The following is a 23,721-nucleotide window of genomic DNA, read 5'->3' on the forward strand; positions in this document are numbered from 1 at the left end:
GGTGCTCACTCACTCAACTAGAACGAAACCGCCTCCTCCTTAGTCCACTTCACCTCTTTGACACCCGAACCCGTCGCAGTCGACGCAAAGCTCATGCCAATGAAATAATCTCTCCCCTTGAGCAACCAGACGAAGAATCCGGGCACACGAAAGCCGAACAGCACTCCAGCACCAGTCGCCGTTCCTATGGGCACGAACAGCATCTCCTTTGTATTCGGCTTGAAGCTGCGATCTGTCCCCGGCGCGGCGCGGTCAGGTTGTTTGGCATCGTAAGAGAGTAAGTCGCGCTTGAGGTTGGTGGCGAGAACCGGCAGTGCGTCGACGATGTCCAGGACAGTGTTGCGCGAATAGCTGGATACATCGCCAAGCGCGTAGACACGTGGGCCTGCGATATCGACGCGCAGAGTTTGTTTGTTGGTGTTGAGGTACTTCTTGTCGGTGAGCAGGTCAGGCGGGAGCCAGGAAGAGTTTGGCTGCACGCCGTGGGCAGGAATGTACAGATCTGTCATGATTGTCTCCCCGTTTGCCAACGTCAAGGTGGTCCTGCCATCCTGCTCTTTGCGTGCATCTGTAACGCGTGTACTGTAGCGCACGTCGACACCGAGGGTGTTGAGCTTGCGCTCTGCCTCATCGCCGATAGCTTTCCTAACGGTGGGCAGAAGTTGTTGTGCAGACGTGAGGAGCGTAATGTTGACTTTGCGCGGCGGCGGCTTGGAAAACCAGCCGGGTCGCCCATTCAAAAAGTCGCCCAGCTCACCAGCAACCTCGACGCCTGTTGCGCCGCCACCAGAGATGACGATGGTTTTTGCGGCAGCGGCTGCAGCGTTTGTAGTCTCAATAGCTGCGAGTGTGGTTTCTTTGTCAGTCCATGTTGAGAAAGCCGGGTAGTACGTTCTGCTTCCGGTAGCGACGATCAATGCATGGTACTGCAGTTGCACCTCCTCTTTTCCGTCCTTTCGCTTGTACCCTACCAATCTTGCGGAATGATTGAGACCAGTAGCAGTGGCTTGTATCCATGTGACATCTTCCTTGCTGTACTGTCCGAATACGTCCGCGAATGGTGCGAACACTCTCTCGGCCGATAGAAGAGAGGTAGATGTAGCGACGCGCGGGGACGCGATACGGAAGAACCAGTCTGAAGATGGGGCGATCATGTACAGGTGGTAATGCACGCCGCGATCTTTGTTCTTCAACAGAGGTAATAAGTATTTGGCAATGTAATGCGAGGTTTGGAGTGCAGAGCTGCCGCCGCCCACAACGACGAGATTGCGGACATCAACCATGGCGAAAGAGGTAGAAAAAACAAGTTGGGGAAAGCCGTCAGAAAGATAGCTAGACAGATTTGCTAGACAGAACAGAGGGGCCTCGTAGTGCAGGATCAACTTCTTTCACTGCCATGGTCACTGTGCTTTATATATCTGTCGACACAATGTGAATCGCAGTGCACCATCCCGCCGGACGAATATCACTGATTGCGGTGTCGTACAAATGGCAATCGATGTGGCTTTTGCGCGTTCTCCCTGCATCTGGATTGGCTGCGCCGTATTGCCCTTCACTTTTCGGACGAGAAGCATCAGCCTTGCGCTCACGGAATCGGTGTCGAATGGGTCAGTCTTAGTAACCGCACATCAGTGGTTGTGCAACAGGGCAAGTAACCGGAAGCCAGTCCATGCCGTTCCCGGCTGTGTTTTGTCAGCTTGCTTGTCGGAGGAAAGTCTTTATTGGCGGGACGCTTCCAATCGGAAAGGACCCTATCCGGTTGCTTACGTAGACACGCACGCGACACCTTCATCGTGTGAACTTTGAACATGTCTGTACCTCGTGTGGCTACATTTTAGCGAGAGGGCTTTCCCTACGATATCGCGCACTCCGCCCTACCTTTACGCCTAGTTGTCCGCGCTTTCAAGGCAATGAACGCATGCCGAACCGAACCAGCTGTCATGCACATTACTCGTATGGCAGTATCAGCCCCTTTGGCTCTCGAATGCTGTACACATGTCACAGCCGCTGCGTTTCACGTGGACGCAGGCATCATCCTAGAAAAAATGATCTCTGTAGCGGTATGTGCGCGAGGTAGAAGGTGATACAGAAAAAACCACATCATCAGCCGAAGAAGCAATACTATTTACCTTGACGATGGGTATACGACACTCCGGCAAAACTTCACACTCGCCGCTGCCATGAATGCTTCCATCAGGCGTTCGTCCTTCACAGCTATATCCTCATTCTTAGTGCAGAACAGACCTACATGAGGATCATCCTGGCACCTTGGACAAGTCTGTGACAGGTGCTTTGGGCAGGTGACGATGCGTAGACCGCCGTGGAGGAGATGGAGTCGCAGTCTGTCCCCCTGCACTGCTTTGCTTATAGTTCTTAGACCTGCGAACGCAGTATGCGAACGATGCTCTCAGCAATCACACCATGTATGACCTTGCACGCAGCTGTGTCCAGTATGTGGAGCCTCACTATCATTGATGTGAAGGCCCTTTGCAAGGTATCGTAGGAAGGTAGTACTTTGTTCGAGTGTTGACTGTATTAGCCATTTCCTCCAATCGTGTTATCACGAGACAGCCTTGGTATACTGGGCGCGCTTAGTTCAAAAGGAAGGTCATGCCTCATTCCTGCCTGTTCCGGCTAAAATCACAGCTTGGCAGCGATTGTACAACGGCGGTCGATGGCGCGATATGGCCACAATACACATAGTGTATATTGATACGAAAGTTCCAGCCTGTTAGTTTCAGTCCAGCACGGTGCTCGATTCCCGATCTTACTGCGCTTGCGGACCAGTAAACAATGAAACACACTATATCCGTCCTCACAGTGCTGCTCTGTGTCTGGGAAAGCATTGCAGCCTCCGGGTACAAGGCAAAGCTATCTCCGGAGAAGCTCGAAGCTGCGATCGGGCAAAAAGGGTACGTTGAGAAACAACTCATGGCTTATCTTTCCGACATTTGAACTCTTGACTGACATACGTCGTAGGCTGAAACAGAACCTACAAGCACTTGACAAGATTGGAAAGCAAAGTAATGGCAATCGTGCCTTCGGAACAACAGGATATGCCAAATCGTCAGACTACGTGCTTTCGCAGATCACGAGCAAGCATGACAAGGACTTCGAAACATGGAAGCAATACTTCAATCATACTTACGAAGAGACTCGCAATATCTCAGTAACTGGTCCTGACGGTGAGGCTGTCGATGCTCTTACACTCATGTACAACAATGCAACCCCGCTCCCAGATGGTGTAACGGGTGAGCTGGTTGCCGTTCCTGTAGATGATACTGTCGGTAAGTCAAATCGTTTCCGGTACTTTCCCTTCAGAATATAATTGACATTCAGCGCAGGCTCTGGGTGCTTCGAAGACCAATGGGCTGGTCTTAACGTGACTGGCAAACTAGCTCTCGTCAAGCGTGGCACCTGCAGCATATCAGACAAACTCAAGATCGCAAAGAATCTGGGCGCCTTGGGTGTTATCCTTTTCCACAACACCAACAGCACTCCTAACGCCGCAACCTTGAGTGCTGAGAATATTGGTCTTCTCGCACCCGTTGGTCTTGTTTCGCTCTCTATTGGAGAAGCGTGGCTCGCACGCATAGCGACTAATGAAACGCTCACAGTGACCCTACTTGTGGATTCTATTTTCGAGCCACGAACGTCTTGGAATGTGTTTTCCGAAACTCGGGAGGGTGATCCGAACAATGTGATCATGCTAGGGGCACACTTGGATTCTGTTCAGGCTGGACCAGGTATTAACGACGATGGCTCTGGCGTCACTGCGCAAATCGAAATCATAAAAGCTCTGAGGAACTTCCGCGGCATCAAAAATAAGATACGTTTCGCGTTCTGGGGTGCTGAAGAACCTGGTCTTGTAGGGTCACTCTTCTACACACAGAGCCTTACGCCCTCTGAGGCCGACAAGATCCGCTTTTACTACAACTATGATATGATCGGCTCTCCTGTACCCGTCTATGGCATATATGCGGGCGACAACCCGGGAGACAAGGTCGGCGCCCAGCTTCTTCTCGATTACCTTGTCGCTAAAGGAAAGCCGGCGTACTTTGGTTCTTTTGGCACTGGCTCAGATTATGTAGGTTTTCTGGAGCTCGGTATTCCAAGTTCTGGAATTCACACGGGTGGTGGTGTACCTGCCGACCCGTGTTACCATCTTGCATGCGATACATACGACAACATCAGCTGGGAGGCGCTGGAGGTGAACACAAAAGCGGCCGCGAGAGCTGCTGCTGCGCTGGCTTTGTCGGTGGAAGATGTTCCTCCAAGGAATACGACGAGCGTCAATCCGAGAAGTGATAACAGGATCAGGGCGCAGTTTACTGCCTGGGAAGAAGTAAAGCTAGAGGTAGCTGGCGGCCATACGTGTGCTTTGAAGACTAAGCGGACGGTATAAGATAAGATGTAACGTTCTCCCTGAAGAGCAAAAACGAGTATAGACACAACGATAAGCCTGTAATCGGCTCGGAATCCCAATGACAACCTCGAAATCTTTACTTCCAGTAGCGTTGAAGGACCCAGTTTTCTTCCTCCTCAGGCGACTCACACAGCCAGTGCTCACAGAGGGCTTCGGGGAAGCGTATAAAGCACGATCAATCTAACAAAAGAAACTTGATCCGAAGCAAGTCAGCAGCTCATTCACTACAAAGAAACACTACTGAGTATTTAGGTCGAACGAAGGTCCGATCATACAGCTAAATAGCCTTACACCTTTCCAGCAACGAACGCGCCAGCAACTCCAACATCGTGCTGGTAATTTGGATGCGCCGCAGGGATTGTAGTCCCGCACTCACAGATGCTGTCACTGGTATGGCAGATCGTGAGTGTCTTCAAGGAGCCGATGATCTAAATGCCTGGCTCTTCTTAGGGTCATCGAACACGACAACTTCTCATCGCTGCCAATGACTGCCTTCCTCTTTGGGTTAGCATGCTTGTGCAGTAGTCGAACTTCTGGAACATCTTCAGATATGCGGGGTAGGGAACCAGGGGCAGCCACTTTCGATTTCACGTTTCATAATCACTTTTCGGTCCAGGATTGCAAGACCTCTCTTCGTGACGAGACGAATAGACGAAGAAGAATGAACCCCAGGATATGACGAAGCTGGGACCCGGTGTCGAGCTGGGCATCCGCTAACATTCATCTCATTGAATCGTCAAATTAGCAAACATGGGCGTCACGGTACGAATGGGACCCTGGTGGCTTTCCGCACGTCCTTTGCTGCTCAAGCCGAGGCACGCTCCCACCAACCATATACATGCAGGAACCAACCTCGCTTTCCGACCTCATCAATGATTTTGGCAAGCGTCTGCTCCATCAACATGAAGCTCACAGCGGCCTCCGTTGCCCTCACGTTGTTCTCAACAATTTCAACCGCTCAAACAACATGCCATAAGTATGTCATTATATCAATCCGAGGGACCTACGAACCCCAAGGTCGCAGCATTGCCTTCACCACTATGATCAATCAAACATTTGCGGCAATCCCAGGAGGCATTGAGTACGACGCCGTTTACCCAGCAGCAGCGAACCAGACAGCGTATTTCGGCGCTGACGATGTCACTCGCTACATGAACAATGGTCTGCAGAATTGTCCCCAGCAGCAGTATGCCATTCTAGGATACAGCCAAGGCGCATCAGCAACAATGCTCACACTCAACAACATCACGGACCCGTCTTCCGCCGCGTACAAAGCCATCAAAGCCGTTCTCGTAGTAGGCAATCCATACCATGTCGCTGGTGCTTCTGTAAACGTCGATGAGAACGGCGGCAACGCCACGAAGAATTTCCCAGGCGTAGTGTACAACGCCAACAGCGCCGGCAGCAGAGGCATACCACAGATCTATTACGACAATGGAGAGCTAGTGGATATATGTCATACGGAAGATTCGATATGCGCACCTGCGTATCCGAATGCGAGCTTTATACCCGGGCATATACAGTATGGGAAGCAGAACGTGCAGGACATGGGCGCGAAGTTCCTCATTGAACGGCTCGGAGGCAACAGCACCAATCCCTCAGCCACGTCAACCGCGACAGGAAGCACCGGCTCGCCCACTGGTGTGCAGCCTCCACAGTACACTGGTGGGGCGGACATGGTATCGATGAGCTTCGTTGCGGCTCTGAGCGGGACGTTCGCGCTGTTCTTGTAAGGACCATGACCGCGATCGCTCCTTACAAGTGGCTCGGTAATGCTTCGCGTTGAAACATCATGGTTTACCGTGGTATATAATCGTTATTACAATTTTGAGCCTGCATAAATTCAAAATTTGGCCCCATACTCACTCTGGTTTTATTCCCATGCTCACTCGAACCCTTAACCTAACCCTAACCTAACCCTAACCTAACCCTAGCATAACCCTAGCATAACCCTAGCATAACCCTAGCATAACCCTAGCATAACCCTAGCATAACCCTAGCATAACCCTAGCCTAACCCTAGCCAAGTTCCCCATCCATAGCTCTACACATGTAGTTGAAGTCCTTTCGGACATTCATGCTGATACGAGGATCGTTGATAAAGTATATACTTCTTGGTGGAGATCTGACCTGACTGCGCCTAGTGTAATTCTACAGTCCGCATCGACAGATCTGTCGTGCTCATGAGGCCAAAGTTCGCCGCCGAGGGAGCGACTCATATAATCAAGACAGGCACGGCATGTCTATTTCGGATTTCCGGTCTTACACACTGACAGGGAATTGCTTTTTTGTTTGAAGCTTCTCTGGCGTGACTACGCATCGTATATACGATCTACATTCTCGCGTGCCTTGAGGCACCGTTCAGAGGGGAAACCGATTGAGCACTATTCCCTCAGGATAGAGAGAAAAATATACGTGCGTGTAGAAAAGGGACCCCTTGGGACAGCTCGCAGTTTGCGCAAACCTCATTGGGGCAGACTTAGGACTGCCCAAATAGCGACCATATCCCGCGATACGTAGTTCGACTAGGGTATCGCATACTCAGAACTGTAGCACGCCTACGCTACGCATATATTCATTCCTTCCTCCTGGCGTTGACATCTTCCTCGCCTCTCATATCACTCACGTCGGGAGATGTCTCAAGCTTTCTTGTTCAAGTAGTTGACGAGATCTACCATCTCCGCGTGCGACATTGCTGAGCTCATGGCACTGTACCCTTCGTACAAGATCCAGACCGGGAAAATGACCCACAAGCCGTTAAAGATGAAGAGGTAGAGCCAGCTGTCACCTGTCAGTGCGCGTGCCAGCGAATACAATTTTCCAGCAACAAGATAACGGAGAGAATTCGAATGGCCAGGCATTCCTCGGAAAGAGTCCTTTCGGGGTGCCAACGGGGACCTGCATGACGGGCCGTGGGGCGGCAATGCAGGGTCTGCTGGGCGAGGACGCTCGTAACAGGGCGGCTAAAGGACGAAATGGAGTTGCTGTGGAACTCTGCGTTTTGGTTTGCCGAGCGAGCACCGAGCGCACAACTACTCCAACATCCCTTCACGAGACGGACCATCCAAATCGAAAGAAAATGGAATGAAAGGGGGTATACTCACAGATACATCCAGTTGCTCGTATCAAGGTTCGGACTCCCTGTAAACCACTCCGGCGCGAAAGTCATCCAGCCTAAGGCGGTGAACCACGTGTCAGCGCAATGTCCACCTCACGATACGCCTCCTAGCCGAAATGAGACGAACACGTCGGCCAGGACCCACATGCCGCCTCACAACTCGCGATGAGTCGGCAAAGGCAAAACAAAAGATGCGTGATTGTAAATAGAGATGGGGTCCACGTTACCTCCGTAGAGCTCTGCTGTTGCGAGTATGATCATCCAGAACCAACGCTTGAGCGCGCCTTTGCGTTCTTCGCGCCGGAGGAGAACGCATATCCATACTGAGAGATGGGTTAGCATGCATTCCGGAATCTTCCAGGGCATAGAGTCTTTTCAATCGCCCTAGGCGTTTGGGGCTTACTTACAAGCCAACGGAGCGCCCACAAAGACAGTCAACACCTCCAGACTCACGACACCCAGATCGGTCCCTCCCCACCGTCTATCCGCCTTCGCATACTCCTGCCACAGCTTCGAGAAGATGCCCTCACCATAGCTTGCTCCATATATCCTATCTTCCTGTCCAAGCCAGTACACATCGGGCGGCGTCAACAACTTGATCCTTGGATGCCTCTTCGCGGCAGCATTGAAGCTCGTCGGCAAGCTGTAGCTCACGAAGAAGCAATTCCACAAAAAGGAGCCTTCGAAGAAGAGGTGAATGAGGGCGTCAAAGAGGTGCCAAACGAAGAGAACGCGGGTCTTCTTCGCGGCCGCGGGAGGGAGTAGACGGACGGAGCCAGCGTAGGCAGCGCCGAGCAGCGACACGAAGAAGAGGAGGGAGACGATGGTTATGGCGTCTATTTGGGGCGAGGAGGAATGTATTGGCGGCGGCGGTGGAGGAGGGGTAGCTTTGGAGCCGCCCCAGAAGCTCGAGGCCATGCTGTGGGTGCTGCGTTACAGTTGCAGCCGATGTAGGCTGTCGGTTATCGTGCCGTCCGTGTCGGTGTAATTCCGTCCGGAAATCAGTCACACGGGAGCACACGAGCCAGTTTGGAAGAACAATGTTCCAAGATTTGTAAACGGCGTGTCGAAGGAAGAGGTGCAAGCCCAAGCCTGCTTTACTCGTTGGGGTAAGGCGGCCAGCTGGTCCCAGCCTTAGCGTGCCCGGACGATGGTCATGCGGACGCGAAAGTTCACGATCCAGGCTTATTGGCTTCACAAAAGAGAGACTACGACTTTGTAGCCGCCAAATGCCTTAATCGGATTTCGGCCTCTGCTACCCCACATCCTCTCTTAAATCGATTCCAACCGCTCTTCTTCCTCTTACACCACCGACCGACACTTCTTCACGTCGATCTCTCTCGAGTTTTCGCAAAGACGATTTGGTCATGCACTTAATTGCATTCGGTAGGTATGTACTGGTATCCACATCACTTCAACCTCGACTCCAAACACCAAGCTAAGACATCCCAGACCCATCACAAACGTCAGACCACAACACGACATCGACGATAACAATTTGACCAAGGGACGGATACAAGCTGAACGCGGTTGCAACATATACGCATTCTCCATCTTTGTGACTGCTGTATATGTACGAAGACGACTGCAGCATAGGAACAACTGCACGACCTAGAAATGCAGACAAAACACTTTTGCTTCCATTCGGGATGTCTGCAATGGATAGCATCCGAAAACAATACGCCTGAACATGAGAGTGGAGTCGCTCAGCTGCAAGGAGCAAGACAACCAACCCGTGGTCGGAGAGATCGAGCAGTGATATGCTGAGCGTCTCCTTCCGAACCCGCCGAAACGCCATTGGCAGAAAATACATGCAAGAAGAGGAAACCGTCCGGAAAATGCAGCAAAGTAGCCATCCTGAGATATGCTGAGGGAAGACGCGACAATGGGTGGCGCCCGCGAGTTACAGAAAGACTGAAAGCACAACAGAATCACAGGGCTGATGGACTTCGTTTCGTGTCGAGTTGAAAGAGACTCGTGAGCGTCAGTAACCATTGATCAAGGACGTCCGCTCCACTCGTTTACAATCAAGTCGACTCGTAAGTATCGTCTTCGTGGCCAAGAAAATTCGTTAAGAGTTATTCCGCCTCAGAGTTATCGGAGACGAAGCCGGCACTTGCGTTTAGACACAAGCTTGCGAAATGTGGTTTTGCTCAGGGAAGATGCCGCCATGCATGGAATACCCATATTGATACGAGGCAACCATGTGGTCTTCAGGGGCAGAGCCTGTCACCGGACCTGGAGACGTGGACCGGGATAAAAAAGGACTGCGAGGTGCAGACCGGGACTCGTTATCGTTGGCTCCATCCACCAGCATTGGCAGGGCAGGAGACGGGGGGCTGTTCGACGCAGACGAGGTGTTACTACCAAAGCGGGGCTGAGCGTTGAGGATGTATTCGGTTGCTCCATCGGTGTGAGGGTTCTTCGTTGCAGGCGTGCCCGCGTTGGGAGAACCTTTCGAAGGAGTGCCAAACTGAGAAGACGATTAGTACTTGTCTTCGGCCAGTCCGGAGGGGCGGGAACGTACGAAACAAAACTTCTGGATCAACTCGTTATACTCCGCTGACTGAAGGTCCGGCTTCTCAGTTGACAAACCGCCAGGCCGAGTACCGGGAACAGGCGCGGCTGATACCTTCGGAGCAGCATCCTTGTTGAAGTAGTCCTTGGACCCTTTACTAGTGCCATTGGGGGTAAGACCACTGCGATCTCCAAGAGCAGTCTGAGCATTCGACAGCGCTGCTGAGAGGGAAGCACTGAAGTCGTAGCGGGTGGAGAAAGCCTGGCCGGCAGGCTGACGATTGGCTGTCTGCTCTTGGAAGAGATTGCTCCGTTTGCTTTTGGGCTTCAAACGGATCGTGGCGCTAGGAGAATCCCGGATCTGAGGACGGCTTTGGCCGAACGCAAACTTGGAGCCAAACTCTTGACCGAAGTCATCGTCGAAAGAACCGGCAGGCATGGAGCGAGGACGGGGGCCGGTGGGTGAATGACGGCTACGGGGAATGGCGCGAAGGGTACCGGAGCTGCCCGTGTTTGCTGATGGCTTCGACTTCTTCGTGAAGTCAACTTGGTAGTTGATCGAGCCGTTGTTATCCCAGAATTCCTGACCATTTACTTGGTAGCGAACACAAAGAAGCAACGTCTTTGATTCGAGGTTGGCTTGATCAGCCAACTTGATGTTGAAGTTGAAACGATCGTAGCCATCGTCCTTCTGCTTCTTGCGCACATCGTGATTGAACTCTGCGACGACCTCAGACGTTGTCTTCCAATAATCGAGGGTGAAGCGAGCGATGACAACTTTATGAAAAGAGATATTAGCGCAAGCAACAGTGCCGACCAACGTCTTGTTATCAGACGCCAGGAAGATCCTTTCGACACGTACAGCCATCGTTTGACGCTCGTACGTATCGGCGGACGGAAAGTTGGCAAGCTTAATTTCCCACTCAGGCTCTTTCTCTTTGCGGTCCTCGAAAAAAGGATATTCGCTCTCGCTATCGTACGTTTCCACAGGTGAAGACCCAGCACTCACAGCAATAGGGCGGTCCACTTGGAGGAAGTGGCGCACCTGCTCGATGTCCTCGTTGAAATGCACCGCTTTGGAATAAGTAGGAGTACCTGGCATGCTGGACGGCCGTCGACGAGAAGCAGGACGAAGAGCGGGCTTTACCAGCTCACCGGACTTCTTGCGAAGTAGCGGCGGCTTTATCCGTAGTTCATCGTCTTCTACGTCGCTACCTTCGGTAGAGCTGATGACAGTCGTGTCTGTGTTGAGAGAGACGTGTTTGGAGAGCATGATCTCGCTAGACGAACGCGAATGGGAGATCTTGCGGGCATCGGCAGAGAGCGGCCGAATGGGCGTTGTAGACGCGGCTGAGTTGGCTGGTGTGTCCGCCACGCCATCGCGGTTGGGTGACGCTTGACGTTTCACAGGGATGTGCTGCAGTGCCTCTTGGAGCTCCCTAAGATTTCCAATGTTCCGACCCCGGTCCTCATCGTCATCCGAAGAGTCAGGTGGTGTGGTGATGGCACCTGACGGAATCAGAGAATTGTTCACAGGAGGAGGGGACTGGCGGATGCTACCATGTACAGCGGGGCCATGGCCGCGGTGGGCATCCGGCGCGGATGCTATGCTGTTCGCCTGGGCATTGGCAGCGGCAGTGACGTTGTTCGCGTTCGGAGAGGCCGAGGACCGGCGGTGCTTGACAAGATACGAGGCGGAGTGTGAGCGAGGCAATGCGGGCCTCTGCACACCGGCAGACGAAAGCGGGAATTGGTCGGCGTAGGAATGCGTGCGACTGAGGATAGGGCTGTTTGGTTTGGAGGTTGCAGGCGACCGCGTCTGGGAGGGCGGCGTGTAAGGCATTCGGTCGACTTCGCGTGACCGAGGGTTGGTGGTGGAGACGGGGGTTGGAGGATTACGGAAGGCAAGCAAGCATTACAAAGAAGGGTATTAAACGGAAATTCTGGTGGTACGGTCAGTATTGTGCGTTTGCGGTTGAGTGGGCGTGCGATGGCGAGACGTGGCTGACAAAGAACCAGTAAAGGCGGGTGGGGTGATATTCCAGTGTCTTATCACCAGGTGGAATGAAGAATTGAAGCTACTCACAGAAGATACGTGAAGGAACGGCTCGGGTGGAGAGCTCGCAGGCCGGGGTAGGAGAGGAAGCGCGACGCTGGCGGGCTTCACAGCTAGTCAAAGCTGCGAGGGCGAGGTCGTCGAATTGCTCGAGCCGTGCAGGTCGAGATGGTGCTCGAGATGTATGCAGCGTCTCTGGGACGTCTGCAGGAGCGATGCCGGCGGCTTCCGTTTGCTGTCAAACGGACTGGCAGGTGCACACCGGGGGGCAGGTGCGCTCGGGAGCCGTGTGTGGAGGTGGAGAGAGGGTGTCGATGTCGAAACCAACTCCAGCTGCAGGGTCGGCGGGTGGGTGAGATAAAGGCTGGCAATGGCCTGGAGATGTGGAGAGGAGGAGGAGGAGGAATGTTGGGAGGTAGCGCAGGCCGCGACTATTGGGGACGGCACACGCAGAGCGCTTTTGGCATCGCGCAGCCGGGATCAATGGCGAGAGAGATTCGAGGTCTGGCCTGGCTTGCGCACTGGCCGAGTGGCCGAGCGCCGCTGCGGAAGCGACCTAGTGGGCTGGTTCAACAGACAGGGGTCTACCAAGGATCAAGGGTGAGCATGCAGCAGCGCCAACAGCCAGGCGGCACCGACCGGCTTTGCGCCCACTGGTGCTGCGACGCGGGCGGACGACGACGCGCTGCGCTGCCCGGCTTGATTCTGCGAGCGGCGTCGGGGCGAAGTGTGCTCGACTTGCGGCGAGGTATCGCAACCTGTCGCGGTACACGGGCTACGGCGACTTTGCTGCCCTTTGTCAGGCCCCCGACGAGCCGATGCGACACAGTGGAACAAAGGCGCTATGCCTCGCGCTCCAGGTTCGTGAGCGGCGCATACACGTTCGCTATCTATCATAGTATCAAGGCCTATCGGGGCTGACACTATTACTGAGCAGCGTCTGCTCTCCACATCAAGGCACTCGAGGGTAATACAGGTTCCATACTGCTCCGACGCCGCTCGCTGACGGCGCCGAGCCTCACGGCGATGGTTTGCTTTTGCAACGTCTCTGCCTCTGCCGCAGCCAGTCGTAGTCGCGGACGTGGGCGAGCGTGGGCAATCCCACTCTCCACGCTGGAGCCACTCTGGAGCCACTCGCCACGCTTGGGCCCACGCGGCGCTGCTGCTGGTGACGTTCGCGCCCCGTGCCCTCGTCTACGAGACATGATGTCATGCTCGCCAGATGCCCGTGCCAGCCAGAACCGCGCTTCCATTCTGTCACTTTTTGCTGCAGCACACGATGGAAGTCCACTTGAGGATGTCGGCGGCGGTGATGTGCCGGGGGATTTTCGATGCATCGCGGTACCTGAGGCGCCAACGATAAGGGTGCCGCGCTGCCGTCCCATTGTTGTCGCCGCTGCACAGTTTTCCCCCCTCCAAAAGGCGGTCGACTTCTGTCCCAATCACTCTCCCTCCCACGCCGCGCTAAGAGCTGACCCTTGACACACATCCCTGCACCCCTGCGCATCGTGCATGGCCCATGCTCCATGTCAACAACGACTCCACCGGCCCATCTTTGGCTCGACAATCTTTACGCTTGCCCCCGCTCTAGCATCTCCTCATTTACACCCACGCTCACTTCAGTCGCCGGTCCGCCTCACTGCCGCCACTTTGGGTGCTGCAGCGCGGATGTTGACGGAAAAGGACAGAGTCCATCTCCGCCAGGCAATCTGCAACTAGGCGGGCTCCGCTTGGCGAGATGAAACCTCTATCGTCCGTGCTGCATCGAGGCTTACGATACCATGAGCACCCCAGTCTCACATCCGCACCATGCCTCTGCTCCGCTTCGCCTGAAATCAAGGTCGACGTGAAGACGCGATGAGCATCATTGGCAGGTTGTTCGTTACAGCGCAACACCAGTCTTCCCCGCATTATCATTCCAACCCTTGCATGCCAGCATCTTATGCAGCTAGCAAACCTCAGACGTCCCTTCAGACCACCGAGCTCACCGACATTGCAGCGGGCAGTGTTTCCGGTGTCGGTGCCATCGCCTCGCTGTGGCTGTTCCGAGACTGTGCCGTATCCTTGTACACATTCCTACTTCATGGCACTCTGCACACGTCGTAACAATTGAATCCTGTTTGCAAACGAGCTTACTTACAGCAACGCATTCCAAGTACTTCCTCGCTGGCATAGGTCACTGGCAGACGTCGATCAGGCAATCGGTCCGCCAGCATCGGAGCAATCGAAACACGCGGCAGCCTGCTTCCTGGAGGGCACTAGCAGAGAAAATTCAGATTACGATACATCGGAACGTCAAATGCATTTCTGGGCGAGTCAAGACGATCGCGATGTCCAGCTATCAATCTGGCATGTTGTTTTACTTTGGTGGTCTGAGGGGCTTGTCCCGCGCAGTCCCACTTCGCGGGTGCGGTTAGAGAATTTAGAAACGGCAGAATCTCCGTGCCGACCACTGACACACGGCGGCAGAGGCTGAGTGCTCACCGCCCGCTCACTCCAGGAAAGCGTTCGCGTTATTGTTCATCGATCTGCTCCAGAACGGCGATCGCAAGAACGGGCTCCGCCGACCACTAAGCCACTTTGCGCCTCACGCCGAACTGCCTTGCATTGCAAAAGCAGGATGCCTCTCAGGAGTCTGACGGATGGAGCCGCTTGCCGTGCCTGTTTCATAGCTCCTCACGTAAAAAGATGCGCAAATTGAAGTTTGAGTTTTCCTTGGTTGTGAGATTGCGGCCACACAGCATTTCCGCGGAAGCGAGATCGTACAAGACCGAAGTGGGAATGGTACGCAGCCAGAGCCGGTCCATATCGTGACTTCACCATGTTGATGGTCGTCAGGTCACGCGCAGCCAAAGCCGGCTCACCACTTTCTAAACGTCTACTCGTGACGTTGTAAACGTTAGGTAAAAGAAGGACTGGGGCCGTTGACCTTGGTCGGAGGATACTACATGGTGTCAGAAACCTGCTGGCAACAGTTGCTCTACTAGGTCTACTTCATCTCAGACAATCACAGTAGCTGGAGAACGCGTCTGCGACCGTTCCATGCGGAGAACCACGGGTTTGTACTGTGTATAACTTTCGACGAAATTTCTTTCGGCTGCTGGTCGAATCACGTTTGGTGGGACAGAAACCCCCGCTCAGCTGGGGTTAGCCTGAGCACGTGCCTCACCTGCGCTGAGGCCAACGTTCGTCCCACAATGCGGGGAAATGCGTTGCCAAGTATAGCACTTGCTCTAACACAACAACAAATGCCTAGTCTACGTTTGTATCATGCATCCGACGGCCTGCTTGCTCATTCAGAAGGTATAGCGAAACTGTTACATTCGAGCTTTTGCGCAATTCGAATCCGGATGCCTCTCGAATTCGGATGCCTCTCGGTGGCTTGGCTCTTGCTAAGTCCGAAAGGGTTGTGCGAGAGCATCTGCGACACGCACCTGCACACCTGCAGGTTGCGGCTCCACAAGTATGGTGAATGGAATCCGCTTTGGGCGTATGTGCAGCCCCGGGAGGCTTAATGCAGCTGGTAACGCAGCTTTCAACATACTCACTCTGGATATCGACGATGTGCATTCTACCCCGGGGATGCGAAAGGAAAAGCGTCCCACCTGTCAAACTACCTACCTAATCTCGATGCGAAATCTCTGTACGAACCCGCTTATCTCTGCCTATGATCCATTACTCCATGCGGGTGGGCAACTCGGGGACCGCTCACACCGCTCATCCATCGTGAGATCGGACGCGACTTCCTGCTGCTTACGGAGCGAGAGTGTTGTTCCTGGTTCAAACTCAGCGCCAGCGGCGGAACTTCAAACAGCCGTCGCCGCGCTCCGCCCATCCCCGCCAGTCCACAACACATCCTCCCCCCGAAACGTTGACGACCCAACACGTACTGCGCGCAGCTCGGATGTCCTTCTACTCCTCAGAACCGGCGGCTCTAGACCACTTGACCTCGATTTGACTGTTGGTGGTTTGCACAGGTGACCGTAGATGCCGAACTATGCCAGATCTTTGTACCTTCCATGGTACATGAGTCCGTCTAGACGGAACTGCACTCGAAGACCCGTGGCTGAGAGAACCGCAGGAAGCGCTGGCACATGTCAGTGCTGCAGCCCCACAGGTTGGCATTGTCAGGGTCTCATAGAGAAATGTGTACCTGCCACTGTGGCGTGCAGGTCCCCTAGCAAAAGTCTCCGTCGACACACAGGATCAACTCTGCAACAGCGTATCGAGGCGCGTCGAATTAATAGAATCGCAATGCTTCTAGGCAACGCACGCTCGCGGATTGGGCCTGGTGGAACGGGAACGACGCCTCGATGTCTGCCCTGCATATGTACCCGCACACATTGAGACCCCGCGTTCTGACTTTTACAGAACATAGCGACCACCCTTGGAGATGTCTCAATAATATGTTTACCCATCTTCTGGCACCAGGTACAGTACTGCGAATACGACGGCAAACCTTGCCGATCGAATACAGTGACGGGCCTGCAGCCCTGCTGTGCAACCATCCCCGACACCTCGTCTACAAGCACCAGCGATAAGGCTGCTCGAGAATGCAGCCAACCACCCGAGCACCAACATGGCGATGTGACGTTGAAACCACGCAAACATCCCATATCGTGCATCTACCAAGGCCACTACGTAGCGCGGGTTACTCTTGCTTGAGCGGCGAGTGCACAAGCAATCCCGTTGACTTGTACGCGTGTACAGCACATACTACAGGAATGGTCATCGTGGGGTTGGCATGTCAGCGAAATGACGCGCACAACGGTAGCGCAAACCGAATCTTGATTGTCTCAAGAACGGTCATAGTGAGGGGCAATACATGAATACGCAAGCACGCGTTTTCGGGATACTTCTTGAAGCCTGCTTATCAGATGCAACATCTCACGCAATACACGTACCCTATCCCTGGTACTGAATCGCTTGCAAATTACGCCTTTTGCAGATGGCTTCATACGCGCCGTGTAACATGACGGCAATCTACGAGAACACAGTATTCTGCTACCGGTATTCCTCGTTCACAACGTGCCCGCTCAGGCGAATCGCCCACCCATGCACGCACCCTGCATGTTCATGCAATCTTCCTCAACAGATTCCCCACCCAGCACCACCTCCGCACACGAAGGATGTAGCTTCGGAAACTGGCTAATAGGCATAGGTGCCATGGTCTTCTTGACTTAGTATGGTAAGCCACGGTCAGTAACCACATGTGGCTGTGCCACCTGACAAGTGTCGTGTTGGATATTGACACAGAACCGTCTCCACAAGATGGAAAATCTCACGAACGTCGATCACGAGTCAGACGCACAGCCAAGCGGGCGGAGGCTTGGGGGAAAGTGGAGCCTCCACTACTGGGCACTCGCGATACTTTGCGGCTCCCCGTCTATCGTGCAGTCGGTGAAAGCTCAATATTCGCAATGGCCTCGGTGTCCGACCTTTCTCCATTAATCTATGTAGTCGACCACTTGCACGTGCTCTACAGGCCATGTGCGACGGGCGCGTGAGAGCGATTACAGACCCTTCCTTGTTATCGTCGACGGTAATTGCACTTTCCGTATCTCACAACACGGACACCAACTGAGAAGCCGCGATACCGGCGCAGCGTTAAACGCGGAAAACGAATTTCAATAATCTTACACACCATTTGCACAATCTTTTGTATGCCGAATGCAAGCTGTTAACGGCATCGGCCGAGCGTCGCAGGTGTCAGAATGGTCTTTCGTTGATAGGCAACACGCGGTTGTGGCAAAAGCCCCAACAAGTACTCAGCGCGGACGGCACGCTTAGGCACAGCCTCACCTGTTCCCGTTCAAGGTGCAATCATCAGAGTTTTCATCATTGCCGCGTTCGCTGTTCGTCTCGTTCCGCAGCATAGCTCGAATCCTTCCACGGAAAGCTTTCAGGCACCCGTGCTGTGGTGGTTGCAATACACCACCACGACTTCGGGCCCCTGCTGTACAGAACTTTTCCGCCAGGCCAGATTCTCGGCTCACGCCCTGGTTCCTCGCTTGCGCAGGAGCGGAGCGAACGAGTGGCGCTTGGCTTCGGCGTTAACGCACCTAGCGTGTTGCGTTATCTGCATGTCCCACCACACCGAACTGTCTTCAGCATTGCCTGGGGACGTGAACCCTGGACGAGGCGTTGCAGATGAGACGCATTGGACACGACGAGCGGCGCCGGTGTCCATCGCCGGCGGTAACGACTTGCGTAAGCGATGCCATGTTTCGCAATAGAGGTCGCAGGCTCCTGCATGCACATCAATCTCGGCGTGGCCCAGCAGAATCCTTCATCTTCAACAATCTTCAACAGCATCGTATTCAGATGCCGTATATCCGCTACCCAAGTTCGGTACCTCGAGGACTGCGCACAAGGGTGGTGCAAGTCCATTTTCAATTCGTCGACTGTCCTGGCTGCCCTTGAACGTCTTTTGTGGGTCGTCTGCGAAGGGTCTGCAGACCGTCTGCGGGCCGTCTTGGGTCTCTGCTTGGGGCCCCAAGGGACTGTGCGTGAGACTGTCTGAGTATGCTTGCAGCTGGGCTCTCCACACTTTCAGTTGAAGTGGGTCTTGTGGAGACAAGTTTCCATTAGGACGTTGCGGCAATTCGAGTTCAGATGAGATGATAACAGACAATCGTGTCATGATCTTATTCTTACGTACCCGTTTATCCTGTGCGGCGAATTTGGACGCAGAGGTGTTACGAGAGCAGAAACGCGTGGAGGCGTTGGGCGGAGCTGGGGCGGAATGGTGTTGAGCATTCACCACCTCACATGCTCCTCACCCTCCAGGGCTCTTACGCAGTCAGCTGATGAACTTTTAGAAAGGGAAGACGTTGGCGGCTGCATGCCCAGAACCCCGCAACCCACAGGTCCCAATCGAGTATCAAGCATCTGAGACAAACGCCACTGCGTTTGGGCTCTGGCGATCAGGGTCTTCGACGGGGACCCTCGTCTGGTGGTCCAGCCAGCCTCATCTGCAAGGAGGAGACTATCCCAACATTCAACGATACTCTCAGGCCTGCCTTGCCGAGAAATTTCCTGAAGAATCAACATCACGCAACAATGGGCGCGAACAGATAGCTCTACATGCCCTGATACGCATATCTTCACCCACAAGTGGGTCTGTAGCAGCTTTCCAGGCTGCGTTACAAAGCTCGCCGCCTCACTACGCCCTAGACGAATATCATTGGATCGTACTCGTCCTCTCATGAAACCCCGCGGCAATCACGCGAACACGGCGCCTGTGAACGAGAGATGCTCATTCGGTGGAGACTTATCCCCTCCAAGCACATCAGTCCGGAGCGCATAACTTCCTCCAGATGTCTCTTTAGAGTTTTTACATGACCATCCATAAACAAATCCATCCACGCTATAGCGAGGCTACAAAGTCTCCCCGAACACCACAGTAGCGTGCGGATCACAAGTGCATAAGTGGCAAGGAGTTGCTCCGCGCACGATGGTTGGCTTAGAGCATCTCACTCACCGCTTAAGTGTAGGCTACAACATAGTGCGAGACGGGTTGGGAAGGGGCTTTAGGGCGAGACCCTGGATTATGCAGGGAGCGGGAGGCAGGAGGGTGCATCTAGAGGCGGCTTTCAGTCAGCGCAGGTGCTATTAGTGAATGGTGAGGCTGTTGAGAGGAGGTGAAAATTCTCAACGGAGGACTCCGGTGAGAAGGCGCTCTATGTCTCCGCGGGTGGACATTACTCGGACCAAGAAAGCAGAGTAGAGCTTGACAAAGTGCGTCAAGTAAGCCAGTCCCATGATGGAGTTTGACCGACGACAACGCAACGAGGAGCATGTAGTGTAGAGCTGCACTCACACCTAGCTTTCGAGATTCGAAGCGATCTCGCATGCTGACTATAGACACATGAACAGACGCAGTGATCCTGATGGATGGAGTCACGGCCGAAGTAGGATTGCAGCGATGTCTCTCACTCCATTCAATATCACTGTTCCATTGACCTCGTATTGACTCCCGACCCCTGACATCGAGCTTCCACCGCTCAAGCACAGCGTTAACCATGCATCGCTGCTCATCTGAACAGCTATCTCTACTCTATTTATTTACACCATAGTGCTCCGGGTTCCACGCCATATCCTGCCACCTCTTCAGCGGCGGCGCCGTTGCAGTAGGTACCTCTGGAATACTCGGCGCCAACGTAGCAGTCGGCACAAACGTCACAATCTGCGTCTCAGTAATATACACAGTCGTCGGCGCGGGCTCAAGGCCGCCAGTGTTCTGACCCATATCACATGGATGCTTGCCAGTGAGAGGCGTTGGGGAGTACAATTGGTCGCACTGCAGCGTGTAAGAGATATTATAGGATGGCTGGCGTAATTGGAAGCTTACCTGGCGCGTGGGTGTCGGGCAGCCGCGCGCGGCGGAGGTCCAGCAGACGAAGGAGTGGAGTTCTTCGAAGTTGCAGCGCTGGTGTGATGGTTAGTTTCGTTCCACACTAGATCTTCCACTTCCCAGTTGCGTCTCTGGGTTGGTAACTATGGCGTTACACCTAGCGATATCCTTCTCCCACCACCGTCTTCTCGCTACTTACCTGCAATGAATCCGTCGCCCAACACGGATACTGCACCGTCGCCAGATCCGGACAATTACAAGCCGAGCTAAAGATAGGAATCGGTTCCCAGTGACTATAATGATGTCTCGAGCTTGTCGTAAGCGTACTCAGATTCCCCGGCACTGACAGCGTCGGCAGCAGCGTCGGCAGCGTAGTAGGCACATTAAGCGACGTTGAGAGCGGCACAGAGATCGTCGGATCCGCGATGATCGTCGTGGGGAGAGGAACCGGGTCCACGGAGGAGGAGGCGTCTTGCGGCTGCGCGTAGGGTACGGCTGCCACGAGGCCGGTGAGGAGAAGGGAGAGGGTTACAGCGGACCGCATGGCGGATGGGGTTGGCAAGCTGACAGGTTACAAAGCGCAAGCGGAGATTGTAGCAACGAGAGGGCACGGTACGGTGTAGTACTGCAGCAGAGACAGCAGTTCCAAGACGTTTTGATGACGGACGGCGGAAAGATTGAGTGCCTCGCCTGCACATTCCCACCGGTCCATTGCACCTCACGAGCATGAGTGCGACGTATCTACCGTACTGCTTTCAGCTCTTTCCGTGTTCAATGCCTGTTTCGAGGCCTGGTAGTATATTGCGTCGGCATCTTTCCTGCTGGCTGCACGAGACGAACAGACAAGTGATGTTCAAGGTCAAACACAAGGTACAGCAGTGTCAAGGAAACAATACTATTTTGGGGTCGTTCGGCGTTGTGCGATATTTGCGATAGAGAGGGACGCGCTGGATGTGCTATGGAGTTATTGAGGGTGGTCGTCACTTTCCCGATGATTGGTTGGTATTACGAATGTCCAATCTGGGTATTTTGCTCGAGGGAGATTGCACGTCCATTGCAAAGAGCCGTCTTCTGATGGGAGAAAAGGTAGAGCAGAAGAAAATCAAAACGCTCACACTGCAAAGCGCTGTGAAGCTTCACCTTTTGAATCCTTTTACGGGCGTTCTGTCGACTTGACACCAATCCTTCTTGCAATGAGCCATACTCTCCGCGAGTGCCACCATGTACGCTTTTGACATGTCTGCTTAGAACCAACACGTTATCCATGTACGAATTTACGTGCATAGTCATGCAAGATATCGTCTAGAAGTCTTCATCCGGCGTTGCGCACGTGAATGGGGCTCGTTCGTTACCCCGTCGTCCCCGTCTTAGCTAGATACTTGAGGATCGAGGCGCCTAGTGAAGGCTTCCAGAGCGTATGAGGACGCACCTCATCAGTGCATGAAGAAGATTAGTCACATTAGTCACTGTTTTGAAGTAGGCGAAGCTCAACCCCGCGACTTCCAGAACAGGCATCTTCTTCCGCCCCCGCGTCGCCCCGGATTTTCATGTGAAAGCGACGATCCTACAGCGACCGTGGGAATCCAGGGTCCCTGAGTTTTTCGATAAGGGTCCCGAAGGCATCCGCGGCATCCTCGCCAAGCGCAAATCACGAGTGTCGCGTGTGCACATGCTCAGCTGCCTCCTTACTCTGTTCGGAACTGTTGAGGATGTGAGGTGATATCAAACTCGAAGACGCTATGTGGCATGATATCGGATTAGGCAAGATTGGGATGACACGTATGTGGAGAGGTGGACTTGAATGCTGGGATGGCGTGGTCGATGTGTGTGGCTGCGTGCTTGAACAGTCAGGCTGGCGAGCTTGCATACGTTGACGGCAGAAATGAGGTCCTGATAAGGGCCGAAACAGTCAGATCGTGGGTACGAGGCTAGATGTACTAGTACATGGAGCAAAACTCCGCCCAGCGCTCCCCGCTCATGACAGGCTTTGCGGGGCCCTGGCGTGTTTGACGGTTTCTTAGCGGCGCAGTAGGTTATGCGAAAGGTCGCACAAGGATGGTTTGTTGGGAATGTGCGGTTCACCGACTGTGCGGCGAATCTGCGTGGTGATTCAAAGGTGTTATTCAGCAATGAGGTTGTCGCGGCCGACTTTCGGGATGAAGGTGGCACTTCCTTATCGAATCAGTGAGTAAGCATATCATGTGATTGGGCGGATCAAGCTCGGGCCCATGACGGAACCTTCGACTCGTTCACGAAAGTTCGCGTCGACATCGTCGACCCTTGACGTTCACTGTGTTGCGCATTTGCAAACAGCATTGAGTAAGCCCTCCTTATTGCTCATACCGTTCATCCATCGACGTCCACCTCGGTAACCATCCGCAGACTTCCACAATGGCCCCGTCAAGAGCTCTCCTCCTTGTCACACACCTTCGCCCATCTCCGTGTCTCCTTCCAGCCGCTCGTCGAACAATCAGCAGTTGCGCCCAAACACACCGATCGCCTCTTGCACAAGCCCTGTTTCCAGGCCCGACGCGCAAAGTGCGTACCTTCCCCGCACTTTCCTCAAGAAGAGAGTATGCAACGGCAGCACCCGAACCGCCGGATTACCTCAACGAGGCTGAGCTCCACATCTTCAATAAGATTAAGGCCGAGCTGCAGCCCGTAAATCTCGAGGTACGTTTTGGGCCTCGTCGATAGTGCGTATTAGGGGTCGAACGCGCCCGTCATATGATGCGACGTCGGTGACCGATCGCTGCACAGCGAGCATGCACGTCATAGAGGTCTCACGGGGATTTGTGGTATCATGCTCGCTACAGCGGGCAAAGAGAGATAATGCAGGCTGACATGGTGGCATGCTAGGTGCAAGATATCAGTGGCGGTTGTGGCTCCATGTATGCGCTGCAAATTGAGAGCGAGCGGTTCAACGGCTTGAGCGTCATCAAGCAGCATAAATTGGTGAATGAGGTGCTCAAGGAGGAGATCAAGGGTTGGCATGGCGTGCAGTTGAGGACAAAGGCCGTCTAAACGATTATGCATAGCAGTGTTGTATGTTTACTGTAGGATACACATGTACGATGCTGATGTACGGATATATACGTAGGGTGGACAACTCCTCCGAAGCTTCTCTCAATTTCGCTGTAAGTCTTTCGCAGGCAGACAATATATCTTGTAGCAGTATCCGTGAGAAAGTCGGTTATTGGCCTCAAGAAGTGATGCGGTCTACATTTAAGGAAGTATCAAAGGAAACTC

The 23,721-nt window shown here is 53.8% G+C and overlaps 6 protein-coding genes across 6 annotated transcripts; 3 read left to right on the forward strand and 3 right to left on the reverse strand.

Annotated features, from left to right (window-relative positions):
* Window positions 1-17: 17 nt before the first annotated feature.
* Window positions 18-1,283, reverse strand: N0V89_003739 (uncharacterized protein; the record flags this gene model as incomplete). Its single annotated transcript, XM_056212537.1, has 1 exon — window positions 18-1,283. The coding sequence occupies one exon, from the start codon at window positions 1,281-1,283 to the stop codon at window positions 18-20; it is 1,266 nt and encodes a 421-aa protein (XP_056072845.1).
* Window positions 1,284-2,793: 1,510 nt separating this feature from the next.
* N0V89_003740 (uncharacterized protein) lies at window positions 2,794-4,405 on the forward strand (the record flags this gene model as incomplete). The annotated part of the gene is made up of 3 exons (XM_056212538.1): window positions 2,794-2,912; window positions 2,980-3,287; window positions 3,345-4,405. The coding sequence occupies 3 exons, from the start codon at window positions 2,794-2,796 to the stop codon at window positions 4,403-4,405; spliced, it is 1,488 nt and encodes a 495-aa protein (XP_056072846.1).
* A 1,061-nt stretch (window positions 4,406-5,466) lies between these two features.
* On the forward strand, window positions 5,467-6,159 carry N0V89_003741 (uncharacterized protein; the record flags this gene model as incomplete). Its single annotated transcript, XM_056212539.1, has 1 exon — window positions 5,467-6,159. The coding sequence occupies one exon, from the start codon at window positions 5,467-5,469 to the stop codon at window positions 6,157-6,159; it is 693 nt and encodes a 230-aa protein (XP_056072847.1).
* Window positions 6,160-7,064: 905 nt separating this feature from the next.
* N0V89_003742 (uncharacterized protein) lies at window positions 7,065-8,461 on the reverse strand (the record flags this gene model as incomplete). The annotated part of the gene is made up of 4 exons (XM_056212540.1): window positions 7,065-7,206; window positions 7,530-7,599; window positions 7,771-7,866; window positions 7,951-8,461. 4 exons carry the CDS (start codon window positions 8,459-8,461, stop codon window positions 7,065-7,067), a joined length of 819 nt encoding a protein of 272 aa, XP_056072848.1.
* Window positions 8,462-9,665: 1,204 nt separating this feature from the next.
* On the reverse strand, window positions 9,666-11,903 carry N0V89_003743 (uncharacterized protein; the record flags this gene model as incomplete). Its single annotated transcript, XM_056212541.1, has 2 exons — window positions 9,666-10,016; window positions 10,071-11,903. The coding sequence occupies 2 exons, from the start codon at window positions 11,901-11,903 to the stop codon at window positions 9,666-9,668; spliced, it is 2,184 nt and encodes a 727-aa protein (XP_056072849.1).
* Window positions 11,904-22,863: 10,960 nt separating this feature from the next.
* N0V89_003744 (uncharacterized protein) lies at window positions 22,864-23,496 on the forward strand (the record flags this gene model as incomplete). Its single annotated transcript, XM_056212542.1, has 2 exons — window positions 22,864-23,145; window positions 23,332-23,496. The coding sequence occupies 2 exons, from the start codon at window positions 22,864-22,866 to the stop codon at window positions 23,494-23,496; spliced, it is 447 nt and encodes a 148-aa protein (XP_056072850.1).
* Window positions 23,497-23,721: the final 225 nt, after the last annotated feature.

This window comes from Didymosphaeria variabile (genome assembly GCF_027946475.1).
Source record: "Didymosphaeria variabile strain IMI 356815 chromosome Unknown scaffold_3, whole genome shotgun sequence".
In the NCBI taxonomy this organism is placed as follows: Eukaryota; Fungi; Ascomycota; class Dothideomycetes; order Pleosporales; family Didymosphaeriaceae; genus Didymosphaeria; species Didymosphaeria variabile.